Below are 20,542 nucleotides of genomic sequence, written 5' to 3' on the forward strand. Positions count from 1 at the left end.
CAGGGAGTACATGCTAAGCAGAGGGAAAGCTCAGAGAAGCCAAAAATGAGGTCACCAGCAGGTTCTCCTTTCTAAAGGAAAGAGGCCCCACTAGGTGTGGAAAGCTCTGCAGATCAGTTTGAAAACCGATGAAGGCGACTGTCGACTCTAGGAAGGTCGATGGTGCTGTGGAGGTCCAGGCTTGGCGAACTCTCAAATTAGCCTAGACTGCTGTGCAGAAGCACGCTGCTTACTGAGAAGTAGACCTATACTTCTACTGAGTACTCAGTACTTCTACTGAGAAGTGATAGACTAGGAAGACCGCAGAATTGGTATTTATATGGTTATAAGGCAGACAGGGTAGCTAACACACAACACTAAAATGGGGGAAGGGAGACAATAGAAGTAAAATAGAATATACTTCCTGATTGTCCTATAGGAATCGTAAGGAAATAAAAGGATATTACTTCAAAGTGGGTACTTTGGGAGACGGAAGTAAGGGAGAATTTCAGTATTACTTACAGTGGGAACCAACAGACAGTATTCTAAAAAAGATATAAAGGACATAAGGGTATTATATAAGGTATTTGTGTAAACTTTCCTAAATACCAAAAGATAGAAAAGGGGAAGGAGATAATAAAACAGATCATGTCACTGAAGATATTTTATATATATATACATATATGACATGAAAATAAATATGACATAAAAAAGAAAGGGATTCAGAAAGGTTTAAAAAGGAAGACGAAGAGCCCAAGGGATTTTTTTAAATCACAAAGGCTCAAAAATATCTAAATTTATGAAATCATAATGATACTTAATATTGGTCACCTTTGGAGGATACTGGAGAACTAGCTCATTATTTTGAAAAATGGCAAAGAAAAAATCAAGCATTTATCCAGAACTTCCTAGGTGATTTTTTTTTTTTTTTGAGAGAGGGAGAGAGAGCACAAGTCAGGGAGAGAGAATCCCAAGCAGACTCCATGCACAGCTTGGAGCCCGACTCTGAGCTCAGTCCCATGACCTAAGCCAAAATCAAGAATTGGACACTCAACCTACCGAGCCACCCAGGTGCCCCTGTGTGAACTACTATCTTGGTTAAACAAGTAGAAGTGCCTCTTTGCAGAAGCATTTCAGATAATAAATGCAGAAGGAATGATAGGTTAGAATATCCCCCTTGCAGCTGCTTATGAATCGGTGGCTCACATTAGCTGCTGACATCACAGAAAAATACCCAGATATTTATGTGCCAACGAAAAGACATAATATGAAATTATTTTATGAAAAAATTCCACTCTGATTAGGCCTCTGGAACAGGGTGTGTTCACATCATCACAGTCAACATTTTATACTGGAAAATTCTTACTGTGGGAGCTGTGCTGTGCATTGTAGGATGTTGAAATTTAAACCCAGTATCCCTGGCCTTTACTTTCTAGATGCCAGTAGTGTACCCCTCCCCACTCCATTGTGACAACCAAATGTGTCTCCAGACATTGCCCAGATGTACCCTGGAGAACAAAATGGCTCCCATTTCAGAACCACCGCCCTAAAACTACCAGTTTAGTCTTCAGAATAATCCATTTACTACTCACATCTCAATTTAGATGATAAATTGTCATCAGAAATATTTGATCGTATTTTGATTTTATAAAAGTTACAGTTGAAGGGCCCATGGGTTACTCAGTCGGTTGAGCATCTGACTCTTGATTTCGGCTCAGGTCATGATCCCAGGGTAGTGGGGTCCAGCCCTGCTTTGGGCTCCGTGCGGAGTGTGGAGCCTGCTGGATTCCCTCTTTGTCTGTCTCGCTCTCTCCTTCTGCCTCTCCCCTCCCCTCAAAAGAAGTTTATAGTTAAAAAAGTAAATGTATATACTCAAGTTGTTCTAACTAAACATTTTCTAATAGCTGGAGTATTTAAGTTAAACTAAAAATTTAGTTTCTCAGTCACACTAGTCACATTTTAAATGCTTAATGGCTGCATTGGACTTGTTCCTTCTTTAGTGGATAGTGCAGTATCTAAGAAAAAAAGGAAAAAGAAGATAGAGGACCTAGAAGTTAAAAAGTATTTTAAAACATTAACCAAATACAATGTGTGGACATAATTTAGATCTTGATTTGAACAAAGCAATTGCAAATTTTTTTTTTTCTAAGAAAGGCATATGAAGGAAATAGAATGTTGGAATTCCTTCAAAATCTTCCATAAAGGGGGCTGTTTAGGAAGGGAGCATGGATGACACAGTCTTGGTCACGGGTTGATAATTGTTGAAGCTGGACAATAGGTACATGAAGGTTCATTATACTGTTCTCTCTGCTTTCGTACATTGTTGAAATTTTCCACAATAAAAACCAAAAAGCCTCCATTCTTGGCCATGATGAAATAGCAGGGGCCAAATGTACCCAGTCACTTTAAACCACTAAAAGATAGGACCAAATATATGAAACAGTGATGTGCAGACACTGGATAACAGGCAGCACAGGACAGTGATTTTGGGGAGAAGGAACAGTGCGAGGTGAGCCCTGTGGCTCCCTCAGCTTACTTCAGGGAGAGCTTCCAGGCCACAATGTAGGCAAAAGGAACCCGGCAGGAGATCTAACATAGCACTGCAGTTCTTAGATGTGCTAAGCGGGTGTCAGGAGAATATGGTGAACAACTTTCTGGCAGTAAATTTGACAATTTAGAAGAAATGGGCAAACTTTAGAAGCCATGAACTATCAAAAGTTCCTGAAGAGCAATTAGAATAGCCCTCTTTTTACTAAAGAAATTAAGTTTGTACTTAAAAACCTTACCACAAAGCTCCAGGCCCAAGCACGTAACCGAAGAATTAATAGCAATTCTACCTGAAGAGGAGGGGAATACTTCTCAACACATTGTATGAGGCTAGCATTCCCCAGTATCAAAACCACACAATGGAAACTACAGACCAGTATCACTCATGAACCTTAGATGCAAAAATTCTTTTAAAAAGGTGAGCAGATTTAGAAAGTTAGCAAATGAAATCCAACAGCATGTAAAAGAGTATTACATCCTAACCAAATGAGTTTATCCCAGAAGTATACAAAGTTGATCTCACGTTTGGAAAGTCATCAGTGTAGTTCATTATGTGGACAATACACAAAAACCAGATGATCATCTCAGTGTATACAGAGTAAATATTTGCCAACATCTAGCATCCTTTTTATGATAGAAACTTTCTGCATCTAAGAATAGAAGGACATTTTATCCAGCTTATGAAGGGCATTCACCCAAAACCGTTAGCTGATACCATACCCCTTGGCAAAGGAATGGAAGGAAGCTTTCTCCTACTGATTGCGAACAAGGAAATGCTCACTACTCACCTCTGTTCCACACTGTTCTAGCCAATGCAATAAAGAAAAAACAAAAACCTATTTCAGACAGACATCATTTCTGTGGAAAATGTTAAAGAATTTACAAAAATGCTGTAAGTTCTGTTAGTGCATTTAGCAAGGTTGCGGAATACAAGTTCAATACAGAAGTTCAAAATCAGTTGTGGCTCTGTCTACTAGCAATGAACAGTTGGAAATCGAAGTTTAAAAACAACACTGTGTTTAATAGCTTCAAAAATATAAAATGCTTAGGGATACATTTATAAGACCTGTCTGTATACTGAAAAGTACAATATTTTGCTGAAGTTAAAATAAGATGTAAGTAAGTGGAGAGAATCATTGTGTTCATGGATAATAGAATCAGGATTTGTTAAAATGTCAGTTCTCTCCCAAATCTATAGATTTAATGAAATTCCCAGCAGGGTTTTTTTTTAGAAATTGACAAGCTTATTAGAACTTTGAAAAAGAACAAGTTCCGTGACTCACCCTTCCTAATTTTAAGACTTCTTATAAAGAAAGCTGCAGTAATGAAGACATCATTGTATTGGGGTAAAAATAGACCCATATGGCTCAGTGGAACAGAATAGGGAATCCAGAAATAGATTCACACATACATAGTCAGTTGTTTTTTGGCAAGGCAATATCAAGGCAATTCAATGGAGAAAGAATAGTCTAACAAATAGAGCTAGAACAATAGAATAGTCATATACAAAAAATGAGCTACAACCCTTACCTCATACCACATGTAAATGGGTCATAGACTTAAGTAAGAACTAAAGCTAAAAGCTTTTTGAAGGCAAGAAAAGAAATCTTAGTGATCTTAGTTTTAGCAAAATAGAATGGAACACAAGAAGCATGAACTACATTAAGGAAAAGGTATCAGAAGTTTTACTTCAAAATGAACTTGCTTTTCAATAGATGCTGTTAAAGGGCAGGCTACAAATGGGGAGAATATATTTGTAACACATACAACTAATGAAGTGTATCAAGATGAAGGGCTGTCACAGGGGCCATACCTAGCCTAACATCTGCTTATACACAATCCTTACAAGCTAATAGCTTTTCCATTTTTTTAAAAAGATTATATATAAGCCCTCAACACCTAAAATACTTAACCTGCTGGCCCTGTGTAGAAAAAGATTGCTGACCCCTGAACTTTTATACAACTATCAATATTAAGAAGACTAACAACCTACTCAGAAAATGGGCAAAAGGTTTTAGCATGGTCTCCACTAGAGAAAATACACAGACAGCAAATAAGCACAGGGAAAGATGCTCAGCTTTGTCAGTCACTAGAGAGTGTGAATTAAACTTATAATGAGCTACTACCACAGATGCACTAGAATGACAGACTTTAAGACGGACCATACCAAAGTGCTGGTGAGGAAGTAAAGCACCTGGAACTCACATACATACTGGTAGAGACTTAAAGAGTGTAACCACTTTGGAAAATCATTGGAGAGATTCTTAAGTGCTAAACGTCTGTATGCCATATGATGCAGCCATTCCTTTCCTAGTATTTACCCAAAAGAAATGAAAGCTTGCATCCATGAAAGATGGGTACAGGAACGTGTGGCAGTATGGTAACAGCTAAAAGCTGAAAACAAATGTCCAGCAGCGGTAAGTGGTTGCAAATTATGGTCTATCCACATAAGGGGATATTACTCAGCCATTAAAAGGGATGAATTACTGAGACCCAGCATGATGGTTCTCAGTTAATGCTGAGTGTAAGAAGCCAGACCGAAAAAACTGACTCCATTTGTATGAATTCTATGGAACGTAGAATGCGCAGTAACAAATCAGTCAGCAGTTGCCTGGGCTTGGTCAGAGGGGATGGATTACAAAGCAGGACAAGGTGTTGACTGTGATAGATGTATTTGTCATCTTGGGGGTAACAGGTTCACTGTTGTGTATGTTCATCAGAACTCATCAGGTTGTACACTTGACGTGTAGTTTGTTCACCAATTACACTTCAACTCTGAAAACACATTTAAAGAAAGTCTATTTTTCGAATATTTTCAAGTCTGAAATTGTAAAGCTACACCAGGGTAGGAGGAGTAACATAACTTCCATGTGCCCCTTATCCCTGACAGATGTAACACTGCCATATTTGTTGCGGCTTTTGAAAGCTTGTCATGTATTTGAAGTCCCCTTGTGCCCTTTGTCATCCACGCTCCTACCTTCCCAGGGTCTGCTACGCTCTGGCGGGGTCTGTAGATGATTCACTTTACGCCTGTCTCTTGGAGAACACTCGTGTTGTGCAGTAGTGAAGTGTTGTAGTGTCATTCAGCAGCAACAGCCTGAGATGATAGGTTTTAAGAAATACAGGACCGCACAGAGAAGTGGGAACATTAAATCAGAGCAGACTTGCAGCTTCATTATTTGGAAGGCAGCTTCTTCAGACTCCACTTCCTGAAAAAGCTTATGGCTCAAAGAAATCAGAAGAAACAAGATTTTGCTAGCAGATAAGCATCTGAGAGTAGTAAGCAAGCATAAACACACCTAGCCAGAAGGAGCTAAAGGTCAGGTTTGATATGGTAGGATTGATTAGTTCACTTAGAGCCAAAGCCGGAGGCTTAAAAGATGGGAAAGTCCTTCCCTCCCTTCTTCCCCTCCCAAGCAAAAAAGGGGGAGGAAGGCAGCAGGAGTAGCCATAGTCATTCTGAACATGTGGAAGGGATCCAGGAGAAAAAAAGACAAAAAGATAGTACCCAAATGGGGTGGGGGACGGGAGGCCATGGGTGCTGTGGGGGACTGGATATGGAACTCGCCTCATCTGTATTTATTTCATGGAGTGTGAGGGAAGTCATCTGCCCTCATGTGTTCTGTCGATAAATAATTATAGAGCCCGTGCTACGCTGAGTGAGCCTGTGAACCTGGTTGTTCAGGATGGGAAGTGGTATCATAGATGCTATCATGAAGAAGTTGACCCATCATGCCAGTGCTGTGTGGACAGAGTCCAGTCACACAATACAGTCTTGGATCCTTGTGCCTCAAGTTTTAATTTCGAATTAAGCATTAATGAGCTGAAGAAACCTATGGGTTTGTGTCCTGTTTACAGAAGCATCAGGAAATCACCATGGCTTGGGGGAAGCGTTCTCCCAGACTTCACCCTAATCTTGACATAGAGCTGCTCTTCCAGCCTTCGATCTGTGTCAGGGTTTTCTGTGTTCGTAGCAGCAGCAGTGTTAATACTTTGAGCAGAGTGGACTATAGGGAATAGGAAAGCCTCTTGGGAGGAGGTTTTGTTTTCAGTCCTTGAGTCAGTAATTTTTTTACAAAGATGGCCCCATTATACCGTCCAGACAGATAATCTCTGGTTTGTTGCTTATCCCTTTAGATTTCGTTCCCTGGAACTAGCCACTCAGTCGTCAGCCTCCTCACCCCTCGCAGACATGCCTGCACGCACACAGGTTTTTCCACACCGGTCTTACTCGATGCTAGCCAACTTGAGTTTGCATTTCCTCAGCAGTATCTTGCACCATTCTGTTTCTCTTTGTAATGAGTTGATCTGAAAATTGCTTTCTCCATCTCCTTTGTAAGGTTGTTTGATTTTTTACGCTGGGTCCTCAGTAGTAGTTGTTTGTTGCTGACTGACCGTGCTCACTGAGCCCACATCTTGAATCATCCAAATGAGTGAGAGAATATGTGGTACGATGTGTGGCAGTGCACCTTCTCTTTCCCTTGTTCTCTTTCTTCTGCTGGCTGTCATTGACCCACAGATGCTCTTACTATTCTGTCTTGCTTTCCTCCTTCATTTGAAACAAGGAGAACTAGTGGGGTGTTTTTTCTGCTTGTCCCCTTGAACACATGGCAGGTTACACCAAGGACCCGTTAGTACCACTTCCCATTTTAGCCTCCTCATGAAAACATGTTCACAAAAGAATATTGACACAGAGTTTCAGTAGAGATTGTGTCCATGAGGGAACTCAAGGTGACTTAACCATCATGTAGTTTGAGAAGTCCTCAAACCGTTGGAAGGCAAATAGGGCAGCAGGGTTCTGGACCTGTCAGACATCCCAAGGGAGGCGAATGGTGGCGAGCCTGTTTTGGTAATGACGTCTGGAGTATCATCAGGACAAGTTTGTAAGCTGTATGTCTAAATGTGGAGGTGGACACAATGGATATACCTATTACTTGGTTGGGTTTTTGGTTGCTTTTAAACCACGCACTGGTTTTCTAACTCTACTCCGTGTCTCTTGTTTGTTTACAGCCATAGGTATTAAAATACCTGTCTGACTTGTGGGAATATTGTGCTCATTCACTTTAAATTTTTTTTAATGTTTATTTATTTTTAAGAGAGAGAGAGAGAGAGACAGAGTGTGAATAGGGGAGGGGCAGAGAGAGAGGGAGACACAGAATGTGAAGCAGGCTCCAGGCTCTGAGCTGTCAGCACAGAGCCTGACACGGGGCTTGAACTCACAAACTGTGAGATCATGACCTGAGCCGAAGTTGGACGCTCAACCGACTGAGCCACCCAGGCGTCCTCATTCACTTGAATATAGATCAAGATGCTTAAATACACTGTCTAGCACAAAGACAGTTTCCTTAAAAAATACAGATTTACATCAGAATTAGTGATAAGAATTAGAAATTGTTAAATGTATTTAGCCTCCTACTAAATTTAGAAATTCTGTTCTTTCATCTAATATTGCCCTCTGTGGCTACCTGCTTCCCTCTCCTGCAAAAACGATTTCAGACTTTTTTTTTTTTATTTAAGGGAGATCTCTTTTGGGGCGAGGGGGGATCATTTAACAAGTCAATAGTATTATCGCCATTACTTCATTTGTTTTTACTATTTGATTGAAATAGAACTTGTAGTCTTGTATATTAGTCAAGATCACTATCTTTTATTTCCATATTTCTAAGATATGTATTCTATGTGATATGCACTAAAACTTAATGTTTAAATTTGAATCTGTTAAATTGCTATGAAATGTGATGCTTATATTTACAGCAGAGGAAAATTGAGGTAGAAATGTTTTTATTTACTAATATTCTAGTAGAAATCCTTAAGACCTAGAACTCCAGTTTTTTTTCATACAGGAAATTGTTCGTTTTGACTCTTCTTTTAATAAATTGTCAAGTAGAATACTTAACTGTGTTGATTTTGTGTGCAACATCCTATTTATAGTTTACAAGAAATGCTGTGAACAATTCTGATTTGTTCCACTAGAGGGCCCTCTTAGAGAGGTTTTTCCTTGTAAAATGTCCTTGGACGTGGTTCATGACCATTGAACTTTCTCAAAAAGAATTTCAGAGAAAAGCTAATGCTTATTCTTTCAGAATATATACCCACAGAGTAGTTCTTTCTGAGATGTTGGTGAGCCATAGTTGGTAAATTTGCCTTTTTCTCTCCCTAGGTCTTACACAGATGAAGTTTGTTGCCTATTAACTGTTAAAGGGTAGACTCTAAGCAAAATTATTAATAAAGCCTTTTTCGCTAGTCTGACTTGACAACATTATCTTACATAATTGTATGCTCTCTTTCTTGCTGCCCCTTACCCCCACAAAAAAAAGCTCACCATGAATTCTGGTTTGGAGTGGGGGGAAAACAGGTGCTATATGTAGAGGTATGTCAAAAGCATGTATGTCCAGAAAGAACATTATTCTTTGGGAAAGATTTAAGTAGGCAACTGTTGAGTGAGGTTGTGTCTTCTGAAGCCCAGAGGCCTCGATGTTCAACTCCTGTATTTCTTTGCTGTACTGTTGCGATCCTTTGTCAAGGCCCAGAGGGATACAAAGGAGTGGAAGACTCGAGGAGTGTTTGGTTTCCATCTGGCCCTTGTTTATACTGCTTCAGTGTGATCTGCCCTGAGAGCAAAGCAAGGGTGATAGGGAGTCTTTAACATTCTCTTTCTTTTCTCTCAGATATAGAGACCATAGTACCATTGATTCGTGTCAGGCTGGCTTTGTATTTTGAGTTCTGTTCAGTATGTACTCCTGAATTTATCTGCTATCCAACTTATAAGCACAAAACTCACCTGAGTACCTTGTTAATAATACAAATGTCCAGGCCTCTGCCCTAGAGATCTTAATCAGGAGATCCGTCTCGTGGCTGGGCATCAATACTGTTTTAACAGTCTTCACCATCCCCCTCCCTCACCCCTCTAGTTTTTTTGTGTGGGCAGACCAAAGTTTGAGGTTTAATGGAAAGAGCAAACTAGACCGGTTTTCTTAGGAACCTGTTTGCTTGCTATAACCTTGAGCAAGTTTCTTAGTATCTCTGAGCCACATGTAAAAAAGATAATGGATTTCTCTAAGACTGTAATGATGATTGGATCAATTAACACACAGGATAGTGGTTATAACCAACTTGGCCCACAGAAGGCATTCCAGTCCGCCCTCCTCGTTACCCAGAAACTTCACATTTGGCTCTTGCCTACCTTACCACTCTGATATTTACAACCTTACCTCCTCTCCAGCTATGGTAGTTTTGTCATTCCCTAAATAAGCCTCTAAGGAGGCTTTCCTTCCATCATTTGTAATCAGCTGTCCTAGGAATGCTTTCTGCTGCTTCCTCTTTAGTCATTTCTTACTTGTCCTTGAAGACCATTCACCTGTCATAGCTTCTATGACCACTCTGCCCTTCCTGCATTCTCCCCTCCCTCCCCCCCCCCCCCCACATGCTGGCTTTGCTTTCCCCTGAGAGGCATGGTGCCATAATGAAAGGAGCAGGAGTTCTAGAAGCAGGCAAGGATGTGAATCCTGACAGCCTGCAACTAAATGTGTGAGGTTGGCCAAGATGCTTTAATTCTCTTTTTAATGTGCAAAATGGGAAATAATATCATTGTACGGTATTGTGAGGAGGGAATCCTATGTGAAGCGCACAGCACATAAGCTTTCAATAAATAGTAGCTGTTTCTTTTATGATAATAATTTTGTGTAGCTTTCTCCTTATTCACCTCTCTCTGTTCAGTGCATAATAAAATACTGACATTTATATAATGGATTCCCTGTAATTATCTGGTGAAGGAATGAATGGGTCCATGAATAAATGATAAGTACATGAAAGGCACTTGGAAAACTACCAAACACTATTGAAAGGTTCTCTTTACATTCGAGTACTGAGTTTTCAGATAGGAAACCTATGTACTGTGTATTTCAAATTTTATTCGAGCATGATTATATATAGCTAAGTTAAACTGTTTCAGGAGAAAGTGAATTTAAATTTCAGAGGTCTTAAGGACTAGAGAAATGTCACATTATGTGCTGATAAATTTTAAAGTTTAAGTTCAAATTTACTCTCTAACAAAAGCTGTCAGGATTTTTGAGGTATGGTTTTTAGATGATTTATCAGTTGAAATTCCCTAATTTATTTCATATCAGGCATACCTCATTTTATTTCTTTATGTGCTACAATTCTTCAGATATTGCATAATATTTCATTATTTGTTATGGTGACCTGTGGTAAGCAAGAGGCTTTGCTACTAGCTCACGTGGTGGTTACCATTTTTTTGACAATAAAATTATTTTTTAAATATGGTATGTACATTGTTTTTTTTAGATAATGCTGTTGAACACTTACTAGACTACAGTATAGTAAATAACTTTTATATATATGACATGTTTATATGTGTATATATATATTATATATATATATATGTTTGGTTATATAGGAAACCAAAAAATTCATTTGCCTTGGTTTATTGTGATAGTCACTTGATTGAGGTGGTCTGGAACTGAATCCACAGTGCCTCCAAGATACATGTATAATGTGGTCATTTCATAAAGTCATCCTCTAATGGTAACCTACAAATTGTCAAAAATGTTTCCTTACATTTAGCAACATTTCATTGAGCTGGATGAAAGCAGACAGAGATTACTGCAGAAATGCAAGGAGCTGATGAAGAGAGCTAGGCAAGTATGTAACCTGGGCGCAGAGCAGACGGTTCCTCAAGAATACCAGACAGTAAGTATAAAAAGTATATACGGCTACAAGTTATATACTCAACACGTTATTTTTAAGCTCAAAGTGTGTAGTCATTGTAATGTGCCATAAGAAACAATGTGCTGAAAGAAATAATGGGATTTTCCCATTTTTAAGCTGAATGTGTATGTCATCAAGCTTAATGGATTTTCTTTACTGTCTTCAAACTTGGGCACCAGTTGTTGGTTATTGCTGTCCCCTTGCCCAATTACCACTACCAGAACATTCATTCTTGCGACAAAAGGCTTTTTTCCCCCAACCTACTTGTAAGAGGTGGGGGCAGGAGGTGGGGTGTAATTTTTTATGGACACATACCATTGGTAATTAGTTTATAAGAAACAGTAAATAGAGGATGTTTAGAAAAAGGCAAAGTGAACATATTTTTCTGGAAATGAGGGTGCTTATTTATGGTTTGATCTTTAGGGCTAACATCTGTTGGTAAGAAAAGGAGAAAAGAGCCTTTCCTCCCTGTATTTTATGTGCTAACATACTGTTCAGTTCAGTTAATAAATGAGACGCTGCCCGTAGTTCACGTTCTACCATGACTTGGGGCCCCGTGACCCTAAGCTTTATCTGGCAAGTAGGGATCACACCTTGTCCAACATACCTACTTCTTGCAGAGTAATGTCTAAATAAAATAGAAAACTACTTTTAAAATATTTAGATAAAATACTTTATCTTAATTTCAGTAGGTAGTGAAATATGTATTTCCCTATTTCAATAATTAATGTCTAATCTCTATTTTAATAACTAATGAATGTCTACTAAAGATATAAATAGAACTGGAAAAAAACTCATTTAGATTAGAATTTTCAAATCCTCAAAGATTTTACTCTACTGTATTAGACACAGACACCACAGAGAACGGATCTATTAGGGTACATAATGGGGATTTAGTAGCTATGAGACAAATTGTGTGGTTGTTGTTTCTATAAAAATATACTAGAACTTTTCCTAAGTACATTTAGTTACAAAAGTAAATATTAGTCCAATGTCTGTAGTTTCTTTCAGAGTAGCAGTACAGTTCTACCCTTGATAAGTTGTACTGTTTTCGAAAGAAACAAAATTAGAAGATAATTCGTATATTAAAAATGTTACTGATCTATCAGGCCTTGAACAAGACAGATACTTCTCTACTGAAATTTACATCCGAGTGTGGAGGGTGGGGCAGACAAACGAATTAAAAAGCAAATAGATAATGTCAGCTATCGAGAGGTGCTGAGAAGAAAAATAAAACAAGGTAAGAGGATAGAGTGTCAGAGAAGGTTCCTTTGAGAAGATAGCTATTTTAGATGATTCCTGAATGCAGAGAAGAAATTAGTCAAGTGAGTGTTTGGGGAGAAAAGTGTTCCAGGCAGAGGAAATTGCTCCTCATGAAGCCCCGAGGCAGAAGTGTATGCGTCATGTGTCAGTATGGAAGGAATCTCAGTCGGTTGAAACTTGGTAATCCAGGCATAAACGAAGGCACAAGTCACACCATGTAGGGTCTTACAGCCTACAGAAGGAGTTTGGGTTGTATTTTGAGATGGCACCCACTGGAAGATTATGAAGAGGGATGTGGCTCACGGGCATGTAGGAAAGCACTCTGACTGCCAGCCAGGTGAAGAATCCAGTAGGGATACAGAACTAGTGCAGTGAGACCGTTCAGAAGATTATTGCTTTGGACCAGGCCAGAAATAATAGCAGCAGGGATCGGGGTAGGAGGCTGGAGAAGAGGGAAGCGTGCCAATCTGCGGATCTGTTACTGACAGTAGCAGGACTTGCTGATGGATTGGAGGTGGAGGGTGAGAGAGAAAACCAACCCCTACATTCTGCCGTTGACTGAGATGACGAAGATTGAAGGAGAAATAGGTTTGTTCACATTGGTAGGGAGGGTGTGTGAAGTGAAGATTTCTGCGTGACCATCTAAGATTTAGGATACCCGTTAGGGAGTCAGGTGAAGACACCCAGCACATTTAAGTCAAGCACAGGGTGAAAGCCCAGCGGACAAGTCACGTCGACAGCGGATACTTCCTATCTGAAGGGCTGTAGATGTTGAACTGCTTTCGAAACAGTTAAAAGACATAAGATATTAATGTATTATTTCAAGGTCTTTTTCAGAGTTTTAAGATTCATTTTGTACCTCATACGACGCGATCATTGCAGGTTGTGCTAGCAACACAGTGTACCATTTTCCTCCCAGATAGGAAGGGGTCTGCCCTGACTTGTCTCTACCTCCTGGACTCCAAAGGTCGTACAGGTGACCCTCGAACAACAGGGGTTTAAACTGTGAGGGTCCACTTATGTGTAAATTTTTTTTTCATAAATAACAGTGCTATATTTTTCTCATGTTTTTCTTTAACATTTCCTTTTCTCCAGCCTCCTTTATTGTAAGAGTACAGTATATAAAACATGTATTATCCACAATATGTGTTGATCCACTGTTGATGTTATCAGTAAGGATTCCAGTCAGCAGTAGGCTGTGGGTAGTTACGTTTAGGAGAGTCAAAAGTTATACGTATGTTTTTGACTCACAGTGGGGGTCGGCCTCCCCAACCTTGTGTTGGTCGAGGGTCAGCTGTACTACCGTGAGATTCTGCCGTCAAAGTAACCGGATTCTTAAGATGCTTTTGTCGTTCTTCATAAGTACAGTATAAAGTTCTAACTTCTTGCTCTCTTTCAATGCCCCACATATTCTGGACCCATTCTACCAATTCAGCAAGTACCCACCATTCCAAATGGACACAACTCCTCACCCCCCATGGTATGCAGCACTCATTCTTTTTTCCAAGCTTCCTGTCTCCCCTCTGCCTTGCCTTTCCCTAGCTACTTGCTCTAAGGCCCAGAGATGAAGTTGAGGCCTCTTACCTTCTCTTAACTCTCTTGTAGCTCCTCTAGCATGAACTGATACTTCCCTTAGTCTGTATGATATATACTGCTTACTGTAATACTCAACATTGATACTCTGCCTTAAGGTGTTACCCAGTGTTATTCAGTCAATATGTTTCGCATTTTTTAAAGTGTAAGCTGTTTGAAGGCCCAAAACCCTGTTTAGTTCCTTTGATTTCTTGTATGCTAGCATGCTGTTGAACACATAGTAGATACTCAGCAGAATATTTATTCAAATTGAACTGCCTTTGCTGTACTGTCTGCTAATAATAGACCATTCTTTTCTTCTTTAGGCTTTCCAGGATCTTCCAAACACGTTGGATGAAATTGATGCTTTATTAACTGAAGAAAGATCAAGAGCTTCTTGCTTCACAGGACTGAATCCCACAGTATGCTTCTTCCCCTTTGGCCTCCCTCAGGCACCGCCACTCTCCCCACACACCCCACACGCACGCGCGTGCACACACTTCGCTCCAGTGCCGGCCTCCCACTCTGTACTAGAGCTCTTGGTAATAATAAGCTAGACAGCAGGAACAATGTGCTTTAAATGCCAGATTCTGAATCTATTAGAATTTTAAATAGACTCTTCCTAAGGAACACACTGTTCTGTGCCTTTCCTTTATAAAAAGAATAGTGGGGCTAACCTGGAATACTGCAGCGTCTATTTTTTTTTTGAGGATGAAAAACACTTTCAGTACAAGAACATAAATGAGTTGCATACAAACAGTGTGACACAATGGGCATTTTCACTTCACGTTTTAATTGATGCACAATTCCCTGTAATTTTATCCTTTGGTAGATTTGTCTTCAATATTCTTTTTCCCTGGCAGGTCGTTGAGGAATACACAAAAAGAGAAGAAGAAATAGAGCAATTAACTGAGGAACTAAAGATAAAGAAAGTTGAACTGGATAAATACAGGGAAAACATTTCACAGGTAGTTAACCTTTATCTTTTCTTCTGTTGCGTGCTCACCATTTATCCCACGGGAACATAGAACGGCGCAAAGTGAAATTACATGGAACGAACAGTTACACATGGCCTCGTGGCTAGATTGATACTACATTTCTTAGGGACAGTTTTCTATCAATATAGTAATACTTCTTTTGTGTTTTTATATTGAATTTATTTGCAGGTAAAAGAAAGGTGGCTTAATCCTTTAAAAGAGCTCGTAGAAAAAATTAATGAAAAATTCAGCAATTTTTTTAGTTCCATGCAGTGTGCTGGTGAAGTTGATCTGCATACAGAAAATGAGGTAAAACTGCATTTCACGTGTTTCCTGGCGAGTAGTTTTAATTATGTGCTGAGAGTACGTGTGAATTGTTAATTGTAGAATGAGGCCTGTGACAGTTTTGCTTACTAAAAAATCGTTCAAAGGAAGGAAAATACCACTGCGGGAGTCCATCGCAGTCACTTGTGTTTGTGTGTGTGTGTGTGTGTGACATTTGAGATCAGTCGCTAGCATCTTACTGACTTTTTGTATCCGGGGAGGTAATGGTTATTTGGCTCTGCGTGAATTGATTTATAAACCCACCACTGTCCACATTACAACATTCCTAAGCAGATTGGCAAACTTGACTGAAATACAGTCTATTAGTGGTTTCCGTTTTTAGCAAGAGAGAGTACACAGGAATGAAAATATTTGCAAATTTGTTACTAGTTTCTTGAGCTGTAAGTTAAGGCATTGCAAGTATAGGTAAAATAATTTCCTTTCAGAAATACATCAAGTGATCAACGGGGATTTGCTTTAAAATAATTGAAAAAAGGAGTTGGGGGAATTATAGATGAAACAGGATGATTGTTTAATCCTCACAGTTATTTTGTAAAGCAGGTACTATACCTCAGTTTTCTTTCTTTCTTTTTTTTTTTTTATTTACAAATAAACTGCAACAACAAAGTATCAAAGAACTAGTTGCCGTCTACAGGCCTTTAGACATCTTCACAGATCTGTTGAAATAAAACTACAGTCACTAAATTTTACGGCTTTTCCTCTTCTAATGGATTTATTCAGTCTCTTTTCGAATAGTAGTATGTAAGTGCCCGAGAAACCCGGAACCTTCAACAAGTATGTGAACGTTTCACAGGAGGACTATGATAAGTATGGCATCCGGATTCGAGTCAAGTTCCGCAGCAGCACACAGCTGCATGAGTTAACTCCACACCACCAGAGCGGGGGTGAAAGAAGCGTGTCCACGATGTTGTACTTGATGGCCCTTCAGGAACTCAATCGATGTCCGTTCAGAGTAGTTGATGAGATCAATCAGGTGTGGAGCTTACTCCTTTACCTGGGTTTTATTGCATCTTGTGGTGGATGTAAATGTAATCAGTATCATTGTTGTTTAGGGAATGGACCCGATCAATGAACGGAGAGTGTTTGAAATGGTTGTAAATACTGCTTGTAAAGAAAATACATCTCAGTACTTCTTTATTACACCAAAGGTGGGTAATCAGTAATCTTAAAGAGCTCATGTAACTCCGAAGTCCCCTGTGGCTTCATCATGTAGCAGATTTTATGGCCCAATACATAAAGGTGAGCAGAAATACTCCCACAAAAGGAACTCCAAGGATTACAGTAGTATTTATATTACTAAAGGGGACAAGTTCCAGTGACATACTTAATCAGAGACCTTATTATTGCAAGAAGAAACGTAGGAGGCATAGAATTATGTTCTAGAACCAAGATTTCCTCCCTGGTTTTGGCACTTACTCCTTCTCTAGATAAGTTCTCTGTTAGCACTTTTAACAAGCGGCAGGGGATTCCACGCTCAGACCTGAGATGCTCGTGTCCCCAGAAGGGCCCGTCCAGGGATGTACTGCCCTTCACCGTTCACCAGCACCACTGCCCTGACCCAGAGGAAATCGCAAGTTAAGCCAACATCTTCTTTTCTCACATTAACTTCGATAAAAGCAGAATCATCCTTACAGAGAATTTTCCGTAAGCTAGAACCATTACAACAGGAAATCGTCTTTTGTTACATCTTGTGCTGTAGGTGAATTGTAAGACCAGTAAACTCAAAGCTGTGTTTATTAACGTTACTGGATTTTCTTTTTAAAACTAAGTATGCATGAAAAATTTTATTGGCAAGTCCCTCTTAAATGCACATTTTTATTGAAGAGTATAATCTGTCTTCTGGGTCTGGCACATACTCTCTGGAATAGCCAGACCTGTTAATGCTCTGTTGTCTACCAAACACCCTGCCCTTAAAAACCCACCCCTCTGTCACACACTTTTCAGGCTACCAATCTTTCACGACCGTACAAGTTGCTTGTGAAGTGTTTGTGGATAAATGAGTGAAAGAATGGATCCCAGGGATGTTCTGAAGGACTTACTTCCAGGGTCAACCTAGGAAGCTGTAGGATCTTATTTGTCCTGGGAAATACTGACAAGGCATGTTGATCATTAGGCCGGGCTTCAGGTGCGCTCGCTCAAGGAAGGATCACAGTCTGGCAGGATTTATGTTGAACTGAGAACTTCAGAAGTATTTCATTTATGTTAGAAATAAAGTAACATTTGACTTGACCCACCACGTGAGGCCGGTAAATTGTGCTTAATATACGGCATTATGCGCCCCTTTGTTTTAACACAGCTCCTGCAGAATCTTCCTTATTCTGAAAAGATGACTGTGTTGTTTGTCTACAACGGTCCTCATATGTTGGAACCTAACAGGTGGAACCTAAAGGCTTTCCAGAGGCGGCGGCGGCGCATCACGTTCACTCAACCGCAGTGAAAGTAGAGGGCGACAGCTGTGACGTTTCTCTGGTTAAATCCTGTTTCTAAGTGTGGCTCGCTTGAATAAAAGGAGATTCACTAAAGACTAAGAGATCAGTCATTTTTGAAAACCTGTTAAACACAAACGGGTTGATGATTGGAGACCGTAGTAACTTCTGTCTGTGGAACATTATCCGGTAGTAGAAATTAGTCTTCAGCTTTTGTTGAACTTGAGTCCTTGGCCCTCTGGCTGTATGTCACGGGGTTCCCATGATAAAAGGTGTTGACTGTGTTACATCACAGGTGTAGGGGAAGTGTGGTGGGCCTGCTAACCTCCAGCTAGAATTCCAGAGTAACTTTAATTACTGTCAGAGTCTAAAGAGGACTCTGCAGCTCAAGTCATAGTTTCCTCCCAGTGTTCTATTTAATTTTTTAAAAATTGATACGGAAATGTCTAGACTAATGTATAATAATTTATGACAAGTCTCTTCATTTCTTCCTATTAAAAAGGATTACCTTATCTCCACTAGGAAATGTGATTTTATGGGCCTTTAAAAAAACTTTATGAAACTTGACACTCTAATTGTATTGGTATCTCAAGGGAAAAACATGCTGGGCTTCAAAAACGGTAGGACTTGTTTGAAATGCCACAAGGTGGCCACTAGATGATGCAACATGCAGCAAAAGATTGACAGAAGAAAATCAAGTTTTTAAAGAATAACCCTGTAAAGTGTGTGTGGGGTGGGTTTGGTTTGTTTTTTTTTAATTTAAAGTCAACTGTATTTTACATCTTCAATTTCTAAAAGCATTTTTATAATTATTTTTAGAAGGGTTTTTTCTTAAGATTTCATATACTGGTTTCTACAGTTTATATTTGAAATTTCTCAGTGTTATGTCAAGAGTGAGGGAAAGCATTGATTTGTTTCAAAACATATGTTTCTAGAACTTAAGCTTTGAGGTCCTTCCTTACCATGTTGATCCTACCCCACTGTCCTAGAAAATCTAGTTTGAACTGTTTTCTTTGAGCAGGGAAGAATTAGAGAATCATTTGTTTATCTCTGAGTTACACTAATTAACAGTGCCAAAACAGTTCTATTCTTTTAAAAGATAAATTTTGTGAGATAATGGACGAATCCAAGAACACGTCTCTCTGAACAACGGATTGGATCCATTCCAGTCATGACAGAATTATTTTTTTGACTTGGTAGCTTGAATAAATTGCAGAATCGCATTCAGTTTGGGCTTTGTATATTCATAAATAGCCATGGAAATTTATATTCTTATTAGGTCAAAAAATAATGAACTGCAAGTCTATATCCTCTCACTTGGACATTTTCTCTTTAAAAAGGTATTTTTTTCTTGAAAAAATTTTAAAAGAGCCTTCTCAGTCTAATGCATGTATTATGAAAATATTTTAAAAAACATTTTTACTGGTGTAACAACTCACCTAAACATTGAAAAACTTGGTAACCTATTAAAGGGACAGTGCTCCCAAATGTTTCTGTTGTTTAATACTTTGCTTTCCACCAAAATATCTTTACTGATACACGCTTACTGTCCTGTGTTTTGTGTCTGAGTGCCAACCATCTTCCTTCTGCAGGCAGGTGACCCGTGGGCAGGCAGAGCTTGAAGATGAGTTGTGTTTGCAAATCAAATGGTCAAGTTTATTGCAATTTACATATGCCAGTAATTATTCCATACTTTGTTTGTAAGCATTTTATATTTCTCTACTGGACAAATATTTAGTTTTACATTGGATTTTGAACTGTAAATGAAAAATTATGTATCATTTTAACATATTAATAAGAGAATAAGTCTAACACATTATATTCTCAGCCACTTAAAACTTCATATATTTTCTGCAAAGGTTGATTTCTAATTACATACAAATTGTACAAACGCCAAGTGAAAGTCTGATTTGATGAATAAAATATTCAAAACCTGAAGGTGACAAGTATTTTTAATGAGAAAATCCTCATTAATTTGCCTAAGGAGAGAGTCTCTATTCAAAGATTTTTAGTGTTCAAAGTAAAGATTTTTTGCTTTCTGATTGTCTTTTGGACACGTGCTTGTTTCTTTGGAGTATGAATCTTTAGTCTGTGAAAAATGTAATTCTGTCCTGCCATAGTGTGTGTCTGCGTGTGTGCGTGTGTGTGTATCACTGGGGAAAAAGACCTCTGTGGGAAACGCTTTGTTGGTAATAAATGCATATTTTCATATTCTTTTGGAGTATGGTGTTTTTTATTTGAGAGAGAGAGAAAGTACATACGCGGGCAAATGAGTGGGGAAACAGGAGAGGGAGAGCAAGAATCCCAAGCAGGCCCTGTGCTAGGCATGGAGCCTGACAGAAGGCTGGATCTCACAAATTGTGAGATCACGACCTGCGCCAAAATCAAGAGTTGGACGCTCAACTGACCCAGGCCACCCAGGCACAGCTAGCGTAGGTTATTTTAATTGAAAACTGTTTTCACACTTTCAGCCTTATTAAGAGTCATTTTGTTTTTCGCATTTAGTGAAAAACCAGTCTGTCTGGTGTGCTTTTGCCTGTCTGTGTTCAAAAGCCATCAAATATTTAGTTCTTTGCCTGCCTGCAAGGAGATTACAGTCTAACCGAAGCAATGAACATCATGAAAAAAGGTTTCAACCATCTGAGGAAGCCACCTTACAACACGAGTGGCAACAGTTTTTAGCCTGAAGCCCTAGATTTGCTAAAA

The 20,542-nt window shown here is 39.2% G+C and overlaps 1 protein-coding gene across 3 annotated transcripts in view; it reads left to right on the plus strand.

Annotated features, from left to right (window-relative positions):
• The window catches only part of SMC5 (structural maintenance of chromosomes 5), a 94,182-nt gene extending 74,132 nt beyond the window's left edge, over positions 1-20,050 (plus strand). The window contains exons 18-25 of one of the 3 annotated variants that reach the window (XM_003995387.6): positions 11,110-11,235; positions 13,952-13,996; positions 14,415-14,510; positions 14,952-15,056; positions 15,255-15,374; positions 16,204-16,383; positions 16,463-16,558; positions 17,707-20,050. In XM_003995387.6, the coding sequence (XP_003995436.3) occupies positions 11,110-11,235; positions 13,952-13,996; positions 14,415-14,510; positions 14,952-15,056; positions 15,255-15,374; positions 16,204-16,383; positions 16,463-16,558; positions 17,707-17,847 (909 nt within the window). In that variant the 3' untranslated portion in view covers positions 17,848-20,050. Of the gene's footprint in view, positions 1-11,109; positions 11,236-13,951; positions 13,997-14,414; positions 14,511-14,951; positions 15,057-15,254; positions 15,375-16,145; positions 16,165-16,203; positions 16,384-16,462; positions 16,559-17,706 lie in introns of those variants that run through there. The other 2 variants (XM_045043636.1, XM_045043638.1) reach the window with 2 other exon arrangements.
• The last annotated feature ends 492 nt before the right edge of the window (positions 20,051-20,542 follow it).

Source organism: Felis catus, chromosome D4, assembly GCF_018350175.1.
Source record: "Felis catus isolate Fca126 chromosome D4, F.catus_Fca126_mat1.0, whole genome shotgun sequence".
Lineage (NCBI taxonomy): Eukaryota > Metazoa > Chordata > Mammalia > Carnivora > Felidae > Felis > Felis catus.